Below are 18824 nucleotides of genomic sequence, written 5' to 3' on the forward strand. Positions count from 1 at the left end.
CGTCAGTGCCTGTACGTACACATATGTACCTGTACAAAGGGGACACAAACCACCCATAAATGAATGAAGCAGCTGTGCAGGGGAGCACATCTGGCCTGGTGCGGCCCTACCACAGCTGCGATGTATCCAGCTGGAGATGCTGCAAAGCTGCCTCTAACCCGTGTGCTCGGTGGGGCTGTTTGCACAAAAGGTGAGTGGCTGGGACAGCTCTGCACCTGAATTTACCTGCAGACTGAGCGGGATGACTCTTTTCACCTCCTATTTTATAATAATATCTTCATCTAACAGGCACTCCGAGCAATTCCTGTGAAGTTTTTGTTGGTCAAGGGTTGGCTTGTAGCCCTGGAAAAATAAATTGTCTTAAAAGTCCAATTTTGTACATAAATAATTATAGAAAGTGTTACATTAGCACAATTCCTAAATCACATCCTCACTTGTGCGGTGTTTAGGTAGCCTTCTAACGCAAGACAGCTCACATGACTATTTAAAAGATATTTCTCCATCTCTGAGTAGTAATAACATCTGCCTCTTCTACAAAGCATTTTTAACACCTTGTGGGGAAATAATTGGTTTTTTAGGTGGAGGGGTAACCAGACCCTGGGCAGAATCCATTTCAAAAAGTCACCTCATTGTTAAAAAAAAATAAAAATAGAGCAAATACCTTTTGAGCAATAGTTTCTGCTAACACTACGAGTGAGGAGAAGACCACCAATGTCAGCAACGTTCTCTCCTCCATCTTGGAAAGACCAGCTCTTCAGCTGGGGAAATCAAGGTAAGAAAGGGGGGCCAGGGAGCAAACTGCTAGGAGCCACTCCTATGCCACACGTCTGGGCTTGCTTGGTTGGTTGGAAAGCTTTCTGCGGGCTTCATTTGTTCATGCATGCCGAGCACAAGAAAATAAAATGTTTGAAATCTTGAAAATGTCAACAGGGCATGAAAAAATAACATCCCCCAGGGCTGTAGTTCAGAGGATCTCTAAGCACACGCCGCTGCTGCGTCAGCCCCTGGTTCCTGTGTGCATTTATCTGAGCACGCGTATACGGGTAGAGTGATGTGTAAGCAGCCGGTGCTGTGCAGAGATGCAACCAAGACAGACGCCCCTCTGCCCCCAGCCCCGAGCAGATGAAGGCTGAGTCCTGCCCTCCCACCGCGATTCCCTGCCCCTCTGCCCTGTGCCGGCAGCTCCCGGGTAGCGGACAGTCCTTTCTCCCCTGAACCTGCAGGCTGTCAGCGCAAACCACTGTTCCGTGTTGCTGTTTGACAGCAGGTTCCCCTTATAACTCCGCGGTAGGCGGTGCCATTGATTGTCCTGAATTAACACAGAGATCCTGTGGAAATGCCTGCATCTGGGTTTGCTTCTCTGCTATTTTACAAAGAGTCCCGGTGGACAGCATGCTTCTGGTGGCCTCGGATTTGTGAGGAGATGCTGACGCAGGGCTCAGTAGTTATAATGTCAACAGACATTTAGAAGTTCACCACGAAGAGTCTGTCGAGCACAGCCTCGTCTTACGAGGCTTGTGCTTTAAGTAACTTTAAAAAAAAATAAACTTCACTTTTTCCAGGCAGACTGCTTATACTACTTGCGAATACCATCTTGTTTATAGCAGGACATGTAAATATGTACACTTTAACAGAGAAAAATTAAAACATTTGATTAACTGCTACAACTCATGTAATGCTTTAATCCCCTCAGATACACGGGTTTATACACTTAGTGGTCTAAGATCCTGAAGAGCCAAAGCTTTAGCTTTAATTAAGTGGATCTGTCATCGGTTTTCTAATACCCACATGTAAAATCCCACGGGCATTAAAGAGCTGCTTTAACTGCACAGACTTAGGCTGCGTGGTTGGCTCTGCCCTGCTCCCACGGAGGCGGCCAGCACCCGGGGAAGCTGTGAAATCCCTCCGGCATCCCTCGGTGGCTCACTGAAGCGGTTGCAGGAAAATCCTCGTGCTCAGCCTTGTCCCCAGACTTGAGCACTGTGCCCTGTTGCTGTACAAGCCTCCACCGACAGCCACCCCCACTGACATCCAGTGCCCGCTGCTGCCAGGGCACTGGGCACCAATCCTGCAGCACCCGGTGCTCCTTGCTCTGAGGAATGAACATGGTGTGACATGATTTCAGATCACCTTGGAGGAGGGAACTAAACCCACCATCTCAACAGGAGACACTTCGGAGTGCAAAATTATCTAAACCCTCACACCCCGGGGCTTCGTTCAGACACTTCTCTGTCACTATTTCTTATTAAGAAAATGAAGGGAAAAAGGAGAAAATACATTTTCTGTGATTGCACTTAGCAGAGTCACAAGGACGAAGGAAAAGATGACAAAAAATTATCTAGGCAGCTTTTTATTTGTTCTTCTTACCTACAAGTATCTCCTGTTTTGCAGCAGCCGCCAGTAACTTTCCCAGCAGAGCAGCAAGGCTGGGGGCGGGGCGGGGGGGGGTCCCTCCAGTTCACCCAGGACAGCATGGACCTTGCTGTCAGAAGCCAGGAGCAACTTTGTCCCACATTTACCTCCAATGCATATTTTTTTAAATGAAGTTCATCTTAAAAGACAGGAAAAAAAAAAAGAAAAAAAAAAGGTACCTGGTCCTGAGCACTTACTGTCACACTGGGAAGCATCACAAGTGATCGAACCAGAGGACATCCTGGAAATAAAGCAGTTAGGAAAATCCCAGGTTTCTAATACATAACTTACTTTGCTTCCCCGCTGCACCCGCGCTGCAATCCTGCGGGACACAGAGGCTTCTGTGCTTTACCAGATCAGCGCCGGCAAGTCCAAAACGGGTTCTGAAATACAGCACCCCTCTCCTGCTCCCCACCGAGCAAACCTGCAACACTCAGTCACTCATGGCATACTACAGAAAGCGATAACGTTTTGCCCCACTTGTCCCTCTCCATCATTTTTTATATTATTAAACAACCTCCTGCCAACTTCTCATCGCAGATTAATTGAGGAGGGTTTTTTTAAACCTGATGCAGAGACAGCTCCAGTGTTATCAGGGTTGGAACTTTTTTCCCCACCTTGTTTTGTTTTCTTTTTTCCTTCAGAGCTCTGGAAGGGGCCTTTCTCAGAGGCAAAGGCTGTGCTGAGTTACCTGTGAGGAGGCACCAGCAATATTTTAATTTTTTTAAGGAAACCTCCCTCTAAAACCTTGAACCCAAAGGACCTGCAGCTGCCTTACAGCTCCCTCTCTGGGAGCTTTGTGGGTGTCGTCTGTGTGTTTTATCCATCAAGTGTTTGGGATGCAAAAGGCACACGTGATGTTCTTCACGGTGCATGGAGACCTTCATTACCGCTTTCACCTCTAGCCTATGCAAAATTAAAGTAGCTCTTTAAATAAAGGTGGCACCTACCTTACCATCCCCAGCTGTGCGCCAGGGACTCGGGGTGTGCGAGAGGGGCGGTGGGCGCCCACAAAGCAGAGGATCACCCGCGTTCCACCACCAAGATCCAGCTGAAAGGCAATACTCCAGTTTATAATCTTGGGGGAGAACAGGTTGGATGTTTAATGCAGCAAATCAAGATGTCAACAGAGCTGCAAAAACCCAGCTGCCACCCAGCACGTGCTTGCTGTCGTACGGACGCTCAGCCGGTCGCTCGGCCCCCTCGCTCGGATGGGACACGGCGCCCGTGCTGCTGCCATCCCACTTCTCGCTTCGTCCCAGGGGACATGAGGAAAAAGCCACTGGGGAAGGTGCTGGAAGCCTTCCCTCAGCACTGGGGGCACACCAGCAGCTTGGCACCTCACCTTTGGGCACACCACATGCGGGGGCCGCGGCACTGCGGAGGCCAGGTGGGCGGCAGGCAGGAGGCCGGGCATGAAGGAGTGCCGGGGGGCTGCCCCATGGGACGCCCCCACCCTGAGGGGCCTCGGCAGGGCACCGCGGTGGTCGGCATGGCTCCGGGTGAAATCCCTGGGTGCCTGTGGCAGCCCTTTAAGCAGGCCCTTGGCTCCCTCTTGGTGAGGGCACAGCGTGAGGAAATTGCACTGACACCAAAACGGTGCCACGCGGGGGTGTATTCCTCACATTCGGCAGAGTACGCCATAGCCCATAATGCCAGCGTGTCTGCAGAATCAGTCCAGGCCTACGCTGAAATGAGTCACCACAGTGTGCCAAGCTGTATCCAACTTTTTTTTATTAAACCATTAGAGCAAACACCATTCAACACATAGAAAGAAAGCACATATTAAAAATTAACGTGGAAGTTGTACCTTTCGACATGAGTCTATTCCCTACTTAATGGCTAACAGTGGAAATCAGCTACTTGGGTCTACAGTGACTTTGGTGTAAGGGGCAGGGATTTGGGAAAACGTTACAACAATCATCTGGGTGAGATGTGTCCGGCTCCGCCGTCAGCCAAAGACACTCTTGGCCGGCTCCGCTTTGGGTTTCTCAAAGACTGTTTCACCCCCGGTCCGATCCCGGCTGAATATGGAAGGTGCTACAGAGCCCATTTGTTCTTGGAAAAGAAAACCAGGAGAGGCAATCAGCGAAGCAACACACCAGATTTGAGGAGTAAAACTAGTGCTGCTGAAATACATATATACACATTGGATAAATATTTTGTCTGTCCATCAACTTGCCAAACCTTAAAGCACGGCGCTCCCATCCCGAGCACGGGACAGCACCCGCAGCTGGTCACTACCACCGACCCACCCCAAAGCCCTGCAGCTGCTTTAGAAACTGGAAACTACTGAGCTCAGGGTATTATGCTGAAAAGGGGTTAAAATTCTTCATTTTCCCCTGTACTTCCATGGGTGGCAGAAAAGGGACACAAAACCAGAGCACCAGGGGTGTGCGGTGCAAGCAGCCAGTCTCTTGACTCTCATCGGCCCTTTACCCCCACCCCCCAATTTCTGCTTCCTCTCAAACACATCAAATTCAGCCAGCTGAGAGGCCAGAAATCCCCTCATCTATGACCAAGCCTCCAGTCTTCAACCTGGCAGCCACTGACGCTGGCTGCGGTCCCAGGCCTTGGCCCGACCCCTGGCTCAGGAGGCAAAGCCGGGCTCTCCCCCCGGGCAGGGCTCCGCTGGCTCCCCTCGGTCCGTCAGGACGATGGATGCCCCGTCCCTGCCCAGCCGGGCCAGGGTCCGTGAGCCCACTGCTGGCTGCTGCCTCCGAGGAGCACCTTTTCACCCGAAAAGAGCAATGAAGCCAGTGTTTCACTTCGGAAGCCTGCTCAGCCATTTCCATCAAGGAGACTTACCACACTGCTTCATCACTTGGTAGGTTTTGGATTTAATTTCCTGGTTTTTGGAAAGGTTTCCTCTGGCTCCTTTGAGGTCTTCTTCCTTCACTGGAGGACGCTTCTTTTTCACAGGGGCTGGCTGAGAAACAGATGCATCACTCAGACGTCAGTTTTTCATGTTTAGAAGCACTGGGAACCCAGCTGCCTTAACCCAAAGGCTACGGCACATGGAGACGCTAATACAATATTTCACCTATTTCAATTCTGAGACCATACACTCAGCTACTCCAGGTCTTTGCACAATCATGATTTCATTGCCCTTCCCAAAATCTGTTGCCACTTTACTGTTCTGTTCTGAAATTGTCTTCTGATTGCACAGCCTTTGAAAGAGAGGATTGCTTCATTATTTTTTTCTTTTTTATTTTTACATTTTCTCTGTCCAGCCCTGCCTAGCCATGCTGCAGGTACAGTTTGGTAATTTAAGAACCTGTCCAATATTTGGGAAGTATAGAAACCCTTCATTACTAAACTGTGCTTATGCCTCAGCCTACTTGCTACTTCTTTGGGAAATCGGTCAGAGAAATTCTTAAGTCTGGCTTGGTTTAGTTGGAGTAAACTCAATACCTGACCCAACAGTGATTGATCTTAAATGTAGGGAACAAAGGTATCTGAGCACACAACGGGCTTGTCTACAAGCTGGTACTGAAGACACCAGAAGCAGCGGACTCGGAACCCGAAGGAGAAGGATATCCGATACAGAAACACCTGCATCATCAGGTGGTGCACTGCGCCATCCAAGCACTCACCTGTTTGCGGTTTATCTTGCTAGAAGAAAATCAGGATAACATCGGTTCATACCAGCCCGTCCCTACCTCTACGTTAGCACTTCAAAGTCAGACACAACGTCAATCAGCAGCAGTCGGTTAATTAACATCCCCCCTTCAGTTTACTATTTCAGGGACAGATTGCCAAGGTCCCACCAGGCAGACCTTGTGGCAGGGCGCAGGGGCACAGCAGATAGGATTAAAAGAATAAAAGACCCACACATTCCAGCTCTAACAGATCTGCACACTGAAGCATCATCGAGAAACTTCTCTGACCATCGCTACACATGCGGGGCTTCTGATATCTGGGTTCTGGCAGCGGTGGAGCCCACTTAAGCATTTCTAGGCGCTGCCTGTAAAGCTAAAAACAGTTGTGGAGGGAAACAAACCCCTCAAGGCCCAAAAACGGCTGGAGCAGCGAGTCCCAGGGAGCTTGCAGAGACAGCACATGCATGCCTGGCTCTTGGCAGGGGCAGGCTGGCTGCACTGGAGCCTTCGGCATGTTTCCTACCGGCTGTAAATTCCCGGGAACGCTCAGAATAGCTCGCCGTCAATCCCGCTCGCATGTGTTGTGGGAAACAAAACATTCACAAAGACCTCTGGGGAAAACACTCTACGAGTGGCCAAAGCAAGCAAGGGGAAAGGGTGGTAGCAAACCCTTCAAAACTCACAACAGATTTTGGTGCGTTAGCTGGTCAACCAAATACCCTACAGCCAGGGCTTCGTTTGTCCATCTAGTGAAAATTGGCACGTGATGGAAACAGTCCTCCATGGCCATGGCATGGTCCACAAGCAACCAATACAGACCTGTGCTGGCTCCAACGCAGAAAGGGAAGAAACCCCTTGTTTTGTTAACAGGAATGTGAAACCTGCTAAGATCCTTCACCCGTTGCTAGCAAAAGGCAATAACCGCAAGGCTTCTTTCCACTGGGACAAAAGATTTCTTGGGGGCAGGGTAAGGAAAGGAGGCATCGAGATGCACTAAGACACAGCCAGGCCAAGCACAGCTGTTGAGTGTCACCCAGTTATTTTAAAATAAACCCTCTCACGCTTTGATTACAGGTGGATTTCCCAGCAGGATAGTTGCTGTGGATCGGTTGGCCCCCAGCCAAAAAGCACAACCGCTGCAGAGAACGGTTCCTGTGAGCCTCAGAGCTCAGCCCTGGGCCTGCCAGCACCGGCAGCTGCCAGGGTTGTGGCCACACGACCGCTAACTGCTCCCAGGGCAAGCGTGTGTAAGCGGGGCTGGCCAGGAGCCATTCCCGGTGGGCACAGCCGGCGCTGTATCCCCTCCTGTCACAAGTCAAAAAGCATTGGTTTACAAGACGCGTGACGGGTTTTTAAAGACTTTTTCTTTGGAGTAAATAAGCTGAACCGAGTGACCCTATGTGGTCGAAGGATTGTGCTCTTCTACCGCCCCTGTGCTCTTACTCTCCATCCCACCCGCCGTGTAAAACGCTCTCGGCAGGGAGGAACTCCGCCAGGCACGCGTAGCTTGTGTTGAAAACAGAACACTCAGGTGAAACCCCCAAAATTTCTGAGCTAATTTTAAGATCAGTTTGAGATACCAAATATTGGGGAACACAGTAAAGACAAACCATTAGTTAGAAAATGAACATAAAAGCACGTAGCACGAAGTTTCAGTCTCAAATACCATATCCTAAGTTACAACTTTCAGTAATGCTCTTTTCCTGCATGTCAATACATTAAGCTTTACACAGCAGCATGATTCAGTAGAGCCACGTTCTTTCAAAACTACTGCCAGAATTTCAAATCGTTATCTCAGAAAGCATGTTCAAAGAGCAGAAATTGCTCCTTCTCCAAAACATCCCAAACCAGAGCAGTGGAAGTGTTTTTTCTTTTCTTAAAGAAAAAAAAAAAACAACTATGGTAAAACATTTTAAAACTCGATTAATTAACTGCGTAGAGGGCAGCTGCTTTCTTTCTTCATCAAATAATCCCTTGTAACAACTTATTTAAATGCTGTTTATATATTTTAATGCTTCATGATCAAACAAATCACATATAACAGAAAAGCCAAATTCATTGGTTAACGAGAGGAACTTGCTCATATGCTGTTCCAAGAAAACAGTCTAAACCAGTATGGATTTGCCAGGCACTGCGCTCCAGCGGGGGCCGGCCGCCCCATCTCCCCGTACCTGTGACATAACTGCGGTGCTCACCCGACCGTAATCGCTCCTGGGGTCGTTTCCCGGCTTTGATTGAATCCAGCCCGTGAGCTCTGCAAACGCCTGTTTTTTTCCTCGTCTTATATAGAGCATCTAACATGAAGTCATGAGCCGGGTCATTTTCCCAAACCAGAAGCCAGGATGATTCAGGTTGACAAGAGGCTGTTGTTGTCGAAAGGTTTATTCTTAGCGATGACGAGGGCTGGCAGTATGCGCTGCGCCCCGAGCCCCGGGCTGGACTGGGGCTGACGAGGACAGACAGCTGGGGCGGCGGGACCGCGGGTAAGCCCGAGCCACTGCAAAAACAACTTCCCAGGGAGCCTGCTGGGGCCCCATTTATAACTTTAAATGGCAAAACGTTGTTACGGACACAAAATTGACTCTGGATCCTCTTGATGGAAGGAAAAAAAAAACAAAAAAACCAACCAAAACCAGTGTTTGTGTTTCTTTCCCAGAGTAACAAAATATGCATTCACTACAGATTATATAAACCGAACATCCAAAGCATAACATGGTGCCCTGAATTGCTTTTGCACAGGGACCTTCAACAGAAGAGTATTTTGTGCGTTTTGGAGAGTTAATAAAATAGGATATGGTCTTACCCTTACACTTCTATTGCTGAGCTTGCTGCGATGCTGGCTCTTACACAACTGAGAGAACAAAATCACTTTCTACTCAAGTGGTATTAGGAAGCTCAACCATTTCACCTGTTATCTGTATAGGAATAGCTTACTCAGACATGAATAAATTCAGTGTTCCCCACTGTACATGCTGAGAGTAGTAAAACAATTTGCAGAACCATTAACATTTTTTCTCTAAATAGTTTTTTAATTAAATAGAAAAAATCCCTCCAAAACTCTAATCATGAACTTATTTTTTTGTTTACCAGGAGAGGGCTGGGTGCGGTGTTTATTTTTACTTTTTTTTTTTTCATTAATTCTTGCCATCATGCAAAAAAATCAGCTCCTACAACTGCACTCAACACCTATGAAGAATGAAGACCCCCACCAGGTATGTCACTACGAGAAAGGCAGCCGTGGCAGACCTCCAAACACCTTTTACTAGAAAAGTCGACCGTTGTAGAGGTAGAAATCTGCCCTAGCTGTTGCTCCAGCTCTGCCTGTGTTTTGTTTAGGCTACAGACAAAAGCACAGGAGGTAAAATAAAATTGGTATTTTTCATGATGAAAACCTTCTGTCAGTACCACAGCACTAGCAGCACCCGATCAGGATGGTGGGATTTGTGGGTTATGAACGATCCCCCGGGCCTCCGGGTGCACATTTTGCCTTTAAGCTGAACTCTTCCAGGCCTGAGGCGATGCTGTCCTTTCCCTCACTACCGGGGCAATCACTCGTAGGCTGAGAAGCAGCCTGGATGTTACACACTTAGCCATTTCCTTGCATTGAATTTCTATTTTAAACCCACCACAGCTTGGTAAATGAGAGGAAACGATTCTGCAGAACAGCAGTATCAAAGTAGAATAAAACATCGACTTTAGAAAAAAACTGCAGGCTTTTTTCTATTGTACAAAGGAACAAATCTCCTTCTCTACTAAGAAGTTTCTATACAGTCCCATAAGCATCAGCATTTTGTCACTATCTATTACAAGAAAATAACATTCTTCGTGTTTAAAGCAAATATTTAGAATCAAAGTCATTGAACTGTGTTTTCCCTTCAGCTTTCAAAACTGCTTCACCTCATTGGTACTACGTTATTTCTCACCAAAAAGCAACAAAGTTAGGCTTTCACAGCAATTTGGTTTATACAAATTCATTATACAAACAAAAAAGCACCTTCAGCTTGCGTGCTGTTTGGGGGTAGGAGACGAGGCACCTACAGAGGCAGGCAGCATATCCTGAAGTTTCTAAGACATCCCCCATAGCCTGGAAAATTCTGTTCCCTTCGATTATACACTTCCTAAAACAACGCTGAACAACAGGCACAATCATTTCCTCTTACAGATCATGGGCTAATTTTTCCCCTACAACCCCCCCTCCCTAAAACTACAGTTACTTACATTTCAGAGTAGAAACTCCGTTACCTGGTTGAGGTCCTGAGATCTGTTAAATGGGGCATGAATGACAATGAAAAAAAAGATAGGCTCATTTATTTAATAGTGGCTATTAAAAAGGCAAGTTAACCCTCTTTCATCTTTGACTGCAACATGAAGTGGAAAACTCCTTTGCTGAGGAAGGGTTGCAGCTAAGATACGGTGACAACCACAGAGAATTTGGTGAGTTGGTCCTAGAACTAGACATCCCCCCGTGGTCCTTCTCTGTCTCCAAGGAGGTACTACGCGAGTTCTATGATACAAGGCACTGCACAAGCAGGATCCTTGGGCATCTTTCCTCCACTTGTATTTCTACTACCTGCCGCAAACAAATCAGAAGGGGAACAGAAGATGAAACAGGTTAGCAAGGTACTGAATGAGGTCATGCCTCTGCCAAGGGGCAGGACATTGGAGGTACATTCAGAAATTTGTAAGTTTACACATTCTTGTTGCCAACACCCAAAAGGTCTGGCTTTGCCTGAAAAGTCACAAGCAGGTTGTGATAATCAGCTGTGTGGTTAAAGCATTTTAACAACATCCTACACTCCAGAAGGCCTCGGGTCAACATTCCGCAACCTCAGGAGTTCCCAGGTGGCACATCGAAGGTTTATTTTCAATATGAATCCAATTATTATTCTCCATGAGTGCACACACAGAGGGCAAGAATCACAGAATGGTTTGGGTTGGAAGGGACCGTCAAGATCATCTAGCCCCAGCCCCCCTGCCACGGGCAGGGACACCCCCCCCAGCCCAGGCTGCTCCCAGCCCCGTCCAGCCTGGCCTTGGGCACTGCCAGGGATGGGGCACCCACAGCTGCCCTGGGCAGCCTGGGCCAGCGCCTCGCCGCCCTCCCAGTAAGGAATTTCTCCCTCATGTCTAATCCAAGCCTACCCTCTTCCAGCTGAAAGCCATTCCCCCGTGTCCTACCACTACGTGCCCTTGTAACACGTCCCTCCCCACTTTCCCGTAGGCTCCCTTAGGGACTGGCAGCTGCTGTGAGGTCTCCCCGGCGCTTCTCGTCTCCAGGCTGAGCAGCCCCAGCTCTCCCAGCCTGTCCTCACAGGAGAGCCGCTCCAGCCCTCTGGTCGCCTTCATGGCCTCCTCTGGACTCCCTCCACCAGGTCCACGTCCTTACGTTGAGGGGCCCAGAGCTGGATGCAGTACTCCCCCCTCAGGGAACACATTAGAGAGGAACTTGCACGGATTGTTAGAGTTGTAAACAAAATTTGCTACTTAAGAAGAGTTGTCCCTCCAACTGAAATGGGACCTGCTATTAAAGTAAGTGAATATATTGAAATTAATGCCAATATGACAGTGCAAAAAGTTAGATCTACGGTTCTGAATTTAAACTCCAGTAGTAAAAACTGCTTCCCACAATGCACATCATAAACCTTGGAGCACGCACACTTTTAAACAGAACAAGTATAAAACAAGTGTACAAATCTGTAGTAAGTCAAACTTTATTGTAAACCATTATACAATGTAATTACATCAGATACCCTTAAAAGTTTAAGGTAACACCACTGATTAAACAATATGGTCCAAACAGAGGGCAGCAGAATACAGCTGTTGGTTTCGCTCACATAGGCTATACTCTGAATTTACTTACAAACAAACCCAACATTCAGTTTGAGACGGATACCCACGCAAGACAGAAACACCTACAAAAGAGTCCCTTTTTTAAAGATACTGCAGTTTTACTTTGTAAAACCATAGTAGTCATTTTCAGTAATTGAACTGGAAACTTTACCTAAAAAAGTTTGCACGCCTATGCTGTAGATCTACTCTGACTCGATGTGGCTGAATTTATTTGCTTTCATTACTGATTTCTCCCGTAAAAAGCACAGCAAAGTTGCAAACACGGGTTAATCAAGCACAGTGGCAGAAATTCCTTGTGATGCTCAGCTCTCAGCAGAGCGGGAGAGCCCACGCTTAACTCCCCAGGCACAGCTGGAATGGGAGCAGACACCTGCCGGAGGGGATCACTTTGCATTGCTCTAATTTGCAACTCAATTTCTGAGTTTTCCCTGAAGAAAAGCTATAGTACGTTTTAGTTAGCAACGTTAACATACAGCATTTACCTAATTAAAGTAAGACAGGGGGACCTGAACATACTAAAGCCAGAACTTGAAAACCACTTATTAGACGACACCAGTGTTTTAAGTTTATGCAGATGTATCACAGGTTGGATACTAGAAACAGTTAATGACCAGCCACGGTATATTCGATCTCCACCAATACTTCCGTATCTCTTCTCTAAGTTACAATCCCTTTCTCTTACTTTGGCATATACTACATAGCTTATTTTCATTAAACAGAATCACATTTTTTTAAGCACAGCCTGAATTAAACCTTTGTTGTGAGCTGTCCTGAAGTATGTTTACCAGGCATAAATTTAGAGCGCCAGTTTGAGGGTAATGCAAACCTCGTCATGATGTAACATTGTTACTCGATCAACTCTATGAAAAAATTATTTCAGACTGTACTGCCAATACATTTCAACGAACAGTAAGACATAGTGAAGCACCAGGCACGTACCTCCTTCTCACACATACAAGCTTTTCATACAAAAGTGCTTGTTCTGCTTGTACCTACTACAGGAATTCCAATTTCTATCTTACAAAGAGGAAAACTGCCAATTTTACATTTCCCATCTCTTTCACATGATAAAGAATGAATAGAGAAAAACACCAGTTTCTGTTTTGTTGGGCTGAGGTTGTGAATAAAATTTTTATCTTAGTAGAGAGAGTTAGAGCTGTTTTTTCCCCTCTGAAGATATGCTCCTCCTGTTACTACTGCAGTATTTAAAATACTTCTGTCTCTTTGGCTCATAGTGCTTTACTACATCATCTTGCTAGGCATATAAAAATCTCAAACCAAGTGACATTTAAGCACTTAAGACATGAAAAATTAGGCATTCATATACCTTTGCTGTAACCACCTTCAAGAAACTGCCCCGTAGTGCTTTAAACTGTTTTGTACTTGGTCAATAATTTTGAGGTCTGCTCAAAACAAATACTTTTACACGGTTAAGGCCATAATTATATACTGACACTTCACAGGCTAAACATGAGGACTAGAAATAGAAATAATTTTGATAATTTAACTGACTGGAGAAAAGGAGGGAAAACAAAGATAAAAGGAAAGCTCGTACAGTTATATTTGTGTGCGCTGCTCAGTTATCTCGGATGGTTGACGAGGATAGTGATGGCTGTGCAGTGGTACGTAGCCCATGTTGAATAACTTTATTTCACTATCTGAAATAGAACAAATCCTATGCTAAAAAAATAAATGCTGACATTTGCGACAAGAGCCAGACCTAGCTCTTAAATCCCTTTGGAAAAGCGAGCTGCGTGTGACTATTCTGCTGATGAAAATGAATTCCTTGAAGTACTGTGCTTTTGGAGATATGCACCCGCCCAGCGGCAGTCAAGAGAAGATGCAAGTCACACGCAAAACCCCAAAAGCCTAAAACAGAGGCAACGCTGATAAGGGACATCTCCCCATCTCCCCACCTCCCATTTCAGAATAACCCAATTAAGCTTCCCTCATCATTAGTTTTTAGACTAAATCTAGAAGAAACACTAGTACTTAAACTTATTGCAGTTATTACATTTCAGTGCACAGTAACAAAGGTCAGTGGCTCAACTAAACTCGCAAACGTTAGGTTTGGTAAAATGTCCCTTCTAGCCGGCTGGACATGCTGAGGTGTACCTGAAGCCTCAGAACGTTGTGTTCACCTCGGCAGCCAAGCAGTGAAAAGGAATGCTGGAATAGTGACTATAAGTACGGGAGCGCACAGTTCGGTATTTACTAAGGCCCTTTTAAGTGGTCTGGATAATAAATCACATTAAGACCTAGTAAATTTATAAAAAATGTAAAAAATCTTAAAAAGTTCTGAGCAGTTTTCCAATGAAACTGTTTGGTTTAAGGCTTGGAACATTTCTGATGTCCAGATACTACAACAGATTTGCAACTAAGGTCTGTTGTCACCTCTCGACACATCACCTTGTCCTGCGCAAGGTTTAACTATGCAAGGAAAGCTGTCAGAAACAATCACTTAGAAAGTACGCAAAGCAAAAGGATGTCACTGAAAACATGTCTGCTAGGTTTCAGATCAGCACGTGTTGTCAATTACTGGAAGACAGACACCGAAATGACAAAAATTCTGTAGTAACAACTGTATTACACCTCTCCGGGTTTTTTTCACTACTAAAGAATAAGACTTCATGGAAATTAAACAGCAGAAATCTTTTTTTTTTTTTTTTTTTTTTTAAGTACATTAAATCGAGGGTTTCTTTTCCAACAAAAAAACAAGGGACAGAATTATTTGAAATATTGTAGCACAACTGCTTCAATCAGATCGCGGTCCTGTACTGCAGGCCCTATATAAAGAAAAGTATAAGAAATGTTCCATCTCTTTTGGGTCATTTGAGAGGTATGCACAAGAGACTTGTAGAAACAGAGAGTCATCCGTAGATATCCATTTCACAAATAACCTATCACAACAGATTCTTGTTATACACTAAAGTGCACGTTTGTCAAATATTCAAACACCACCTTCTATTAAAAAAGGTATTTTCAAATTATGTGGTCAAAAGCACACTTAGGACTGCATTTTTAGTGATAATTTGGTGACTTCAGCAGTGACAGAGAGCTTTTCCCTTTGCAATCCCTTTGTCTTAAACCAGGACACAAGGATAAATAAAATTTTCACTACAAATCTTCCAACCTGTTCTGCACAAAAAAGGGAACTGCACCCTTTTCACTGACAAAGAGAACCTTTAAATACAACTGTATGAAAATATAACTTAAATATAAAATAGTCAAATAGATTTGAGGAGACTTGGAAAAAAATCTTTGTTCCACCTATTAATTCCATAGGTACCCGGTAGCAAGTAAACATTTGTACTTAAAAAAATAACATTAAGTTACAGCTTGTAACCATAAACTATTCTGCTCTAGGAATTATGCTGCAAAAGCCAGTTTTAGTAATAAAACACGCTCCTTTAACTTAGTTGATTCTGATGTCTTTTTGAGAACATCTTAAACTGTATCATCAGTAACTGCAAGTGAAAGATTGCTGTATCTGTTTTCTATGATCTTCTCTGAAACGTCAGATACGAATCCCCTTCGTGACCAGTTCTTAACAACGCTGTGTTTCTCACACATGATGAAAAGACATTCTTGCATAATTGGTCAGTGTGTCTGTAGTGCAACTGAACTGGAAGTCTTCCAACCCTTTGCATTCTGTTGGTAGACCTTGCTTTTAAGTCAGTTTATATGAAAAGGGAGATGCAATTGCAACATTAAAACCCCACTGACTGAAGTTTTTGCCATGAAACCTGCAAACACACAGGTCAGGGAACGTGTCATACAGGCAGACCAAAACGATGCTTCTTTTTCTTAATGGGTTTTAAGTTGGTCAGTCTACGCAGGTCCTCTTCAGCGTCCGATTCCTCCATCTCATCATCTGCTGAAATAAGGATCTAAAAACAAATTGGCTTCTAAGTAACATGGACCCAAGTCACACACTTTCTTCATTCTACTTTTAACCTTTTGCTATTTTATGCTTGCAAAGCACCTCCTTATTTGCTCAAGAGAGAGTTTACAGAACACAATTTGGATTTACTGCCAGTACGATCAAACACACCCTTATGTGGAACCTGCAGTAAATTTCGAAGACAGACACATGCATATTAACCTCCACTACAATCGCTGACTCAAAACCCAAAGAAGAAATTCTAGCACAGTGGGGGCACATCCAGAACAGTGGGGGCAGCTTGCTGTTAAAACAAGAGAGAATATATAAGCTCTCTGTCCACGCTGGTAATATGGCAGTCATTTTATTAAAGAAAACTCCATAGCAATAGTACTTCACTAATGCAGAAAAGTTGCATTAACCAACTGAAGCTAAACCAACTTACCTTCAAAGATACCACCTTGTCCTTCAACTGCACTGAAAACTGCCCACTTAATACAATTTAGAAGAAAATTATGCTATGGCAAGGATGTAAATACTTCTGCAAAATAAGGCCAGTTGCCTCCACCGACTTCCTCTCACTTTAAGCTGTTAACCCCTCTTTAAATCAGAATTGTCTATTATTTTTGTATTCTGTGTGTGGGTTTTTTAGAAGCATTTGTAACACCGTTCACCAGTGATATTGAAACATATTATTACGTCTTCCTGCCCACCTGGAAGGGAATTAACTACCATGAGTGGTGCCACAATGCCATTTTGCTTAACTGGTTTTCAACTGTCAGTGCTAGGAACTACTGTTAGAGGTACATGCAAGGAAGATCAAAACTAAGGTGACGATGTCACATTGAAATCAATGGTGTGAGGGGTAAACTGGACTGATATTGCATTAATTACAATAATTAACTCTACATACTTCTGACTCTGACTCTTCATGTGATGCTGCTCTCCTGTATCGGACTTTACTTCCGTTTCTTGAATCTTGTCCTGCTTCCTTTTCTTCAAGTTTAGCTTTTGTCTTCCCTTTCTTCATAAGAAAATTATCTACTACCCAGAACATTAATGCCTGTTAAAAAGAAAAAGGGAGTGACAGTTCAGTTTTCCTCAGAGTAGCGTATGTTCATTCATTCAGTATTTGGGCAGAATCAGGAAAAGTTGACAATAATTCTGAATTGGCCGAACAGGTAAAATCTTATTTAAGCATGCAGTCACATGGCTTATTACACATTACGTGAATGCTCTATAACATAGCTACTTGATTCCTTCGTAGAAGAGAAGAAAATAAGAAGAGTAGCTGCTATTCAGAGCAATCACATATTAACTCTTCGTGTAGAAATGTGAATGTTTAGGCAGACACCTTAGTGCAACGGACTTTTGGTTCTCAAAGGATAAAATCCATGCTGTAACAAATTAACGAAAGAAGAAGTATCACCAACAGTTATTAAATGCAAGGACACCCGAGATCTCTGGCTCTAATCCCTAAATCCCGGATTGCTGGAAGAGTACACTTTGGGAAGGATGATTGCGCACTTGCCCTTTCTCCCTGCTCCATCATGGGTCAGCTGCTCTTAGCTACGGTCAGACACAGGACACCTCACAGTTCAGCTGTCCTTAGACCAACTGCTTCCTAAAGCAAATTTCATTGTAATTTTATGATTTCTATGTATGTATTTCAGTATTACACTCAATCTACTGAAGTCATCAGGCCAAAAGAGGTCTATAAGGCATTTCTGCACCCCTCCTGAGCCTGGTTACTTAGCTCGCTATGGATTTCAGCTCTGTAAAATCTACATATCCAGATGTTTCATCCACTCTTTAACACCCCTGCTCTTTAAAAATTAACTTAAGCACCAAGGTACACTGAGCTTTAAGGACTAACGTTCATTAACAACCCCCCCCCACACACATGGCAGAAAGATATCCAAGTAAACATCTCACAGAAACATACAAGTGGTACTAACATTAACAAAGAAGGGCACTATCAGCATGACGATAGCCAGCTCCAGCTGGGGGTTCTCTATAGGATTCAATAAAGCTACCTGTGAAAAGAAAAAGATTAAGTTCAGATCATGGCAGCATGTGCACATAACTGGACTACTAAGTGCAATTGTTCGTGTACTAGCTAATGCTACAGAAACAATTTGTAATGAACCAAAAAAGGGCAGCTTTGCAGAAAAGGAAAGTACTTCAGACAGCTTATAAATCACCACAGATAAGTGGGGCTGACAAGAAACTTATCTCTGTCATTTTTGTTTACAGAAGCCTGAAGAGCTGTGTTGGAAGAGTCTTGAACATTTTAGAGCTGTGTGTTCCCCAGGAACACATTTTAAGTTCCATCTTTAGGAAATTCAAACAGAGAAGAGTTTTAAAAAATACACAGTAAAGAGAAGACAGTTCCCAAAGAAGTCAGGAGCCTTCAATAGGGACTAACTGGTTTAACAGGCTCTAACACCATGCACCATCACTTTGAATATTATGTTGCACATATTCTATCAAAATTTAATTATTCATCCAATCATCAGCAATGGTTTCACTAATCCATTGCACATTTCTAAACGTGTACAATTTAGATCTGTCAACAAGGGCAGGCAAAAAAAAATTCTTTAGAACCCTACAAAAAGTAATATAAAATAGCTGTAAGTAAGGGTTAAAGAATGAAGAAAAAGGAAGAACAACTTAGTAGCTTCAACAGCACTCAGAAAAGAAGATAGAATAAAATTTTATGTATTGCACTATTTAAAGAACCTCCAAAATATGATAGGATGGCAATGGATGCCAGAAAACCTGACCAAACTAAAAGAACATGCCACTACCACAGATTTAAAGGACACTGACTGTAGACAGTTATGATGCTTGAGCCACACCAATAAATACTATTAGAAGTCTATCGCTTTGCAGCTTCTACCTGGGATCAATCTGTCTGTAAAACGCTGTACAATACAAACCTCTTTCCACTGAGGTATAAGCAGCACTATAATGATGATGGTTTTCTCAAATGTCATTATCATTATGTACAGAACACATTGGCCCACCCAAGCACTGCACTGCAGCGGGTCACCTGCAAGAAAGAAGAAAAGTTC

The 18824-nt window shown here is 44.4% G+C and overlaps 2 protein-coding genes across 2 annotated transcripts in view; both read right to left on the minus strand.

The window, feature by feature from the left end:
- Positions 1–4129: 4129 nt before the first annotated feature.
- Positions 4130–8580, minus strand: MUSTN1 (musculoskeletal, embryonic nuclear protein 1). Its single transcript, XM_027782634.2, has 3 exons — positions 8186–8580; positions 5221–5341; positions 4130–4470 (listed from the first exon to the last, which is right to left on the minus strand). Exons 1-3 carry the CDS (start codon positions 8306–8308, stop codon positions 4364–4366), a joined length of 351 nt encoding a protein of 116 aa, XP_027638435.2. The 5' UTR covers positions 8309–8580; the 3' UTR covers positions 4130–4363.
- Positions 8581–11707: 3127 nt separating this feature from the next.
- The window catches only part of STIMATE (STIM activating enhancer), a 38115-nt gene continuing 30998 nt past the window's right edge, over positions 11708–18824 (minus strand). Inside the window, exons 5-8 of the mRNA XM_055805320.1 lie at positions 18690–18802; positions 17706–17783; positions 16661–16810; positions 11708–15754 (exon numbers count right to left, since the gene is read on the minus strand). Of these exons, the coding sequence (XP_055661295.1) occupies positions 15638–15754; positions 16661–16810; positions 17706–17783; positions 18690–18802 (458 nt within the window). The 3' untranslated portion in view covers positions 11708–15637. The remainder of the gene's footprint in view (positions 15755–16660; positions 16811–17705; positions 17784–18689; positions 18803–18824) is intronic.

The sequence above is a fragment of the Falco peregrinus genome, chromosome 5 (assembly GCF_023634155.1).
Source record: "Falco peregrinus isolate bFalPer1 chromosome 5, bFalPer1.pri, whole genome shotgun sequence".
In the NCBI taxonomy this organism is placed as follows: Eukaryota; Metazoa; Chordata; class Aves; order Falconiformes; family Falconidae; genus Falco; species Falco peregrinus.

Bases quoted from the DNA above. Each gene is read 5' to 3' on its own strand.
- MUSTN1 (XM_027782634.2), bottom strand. From the start codon at position 8,308: ATGCTCTATATAAGACGAGGAAAAAAACAGGCGTTTGCAGAGCTCACG. The intron at 5,342-8,185 runs GTACGGGGAGAT...TCTGTTTCTCAG, and splicing joins GCACCGCAGTTATGTCACAG to CCAGCCCCTGTGAAAAAGAA. The intron at 4,471-5,220 runs GTAAGTCTCCTT...TTCTTTTCCAAG, and splicing joins CCAAGTGATGAAGCAGTGTG to AACAAATGGGCTCTGTAGCA.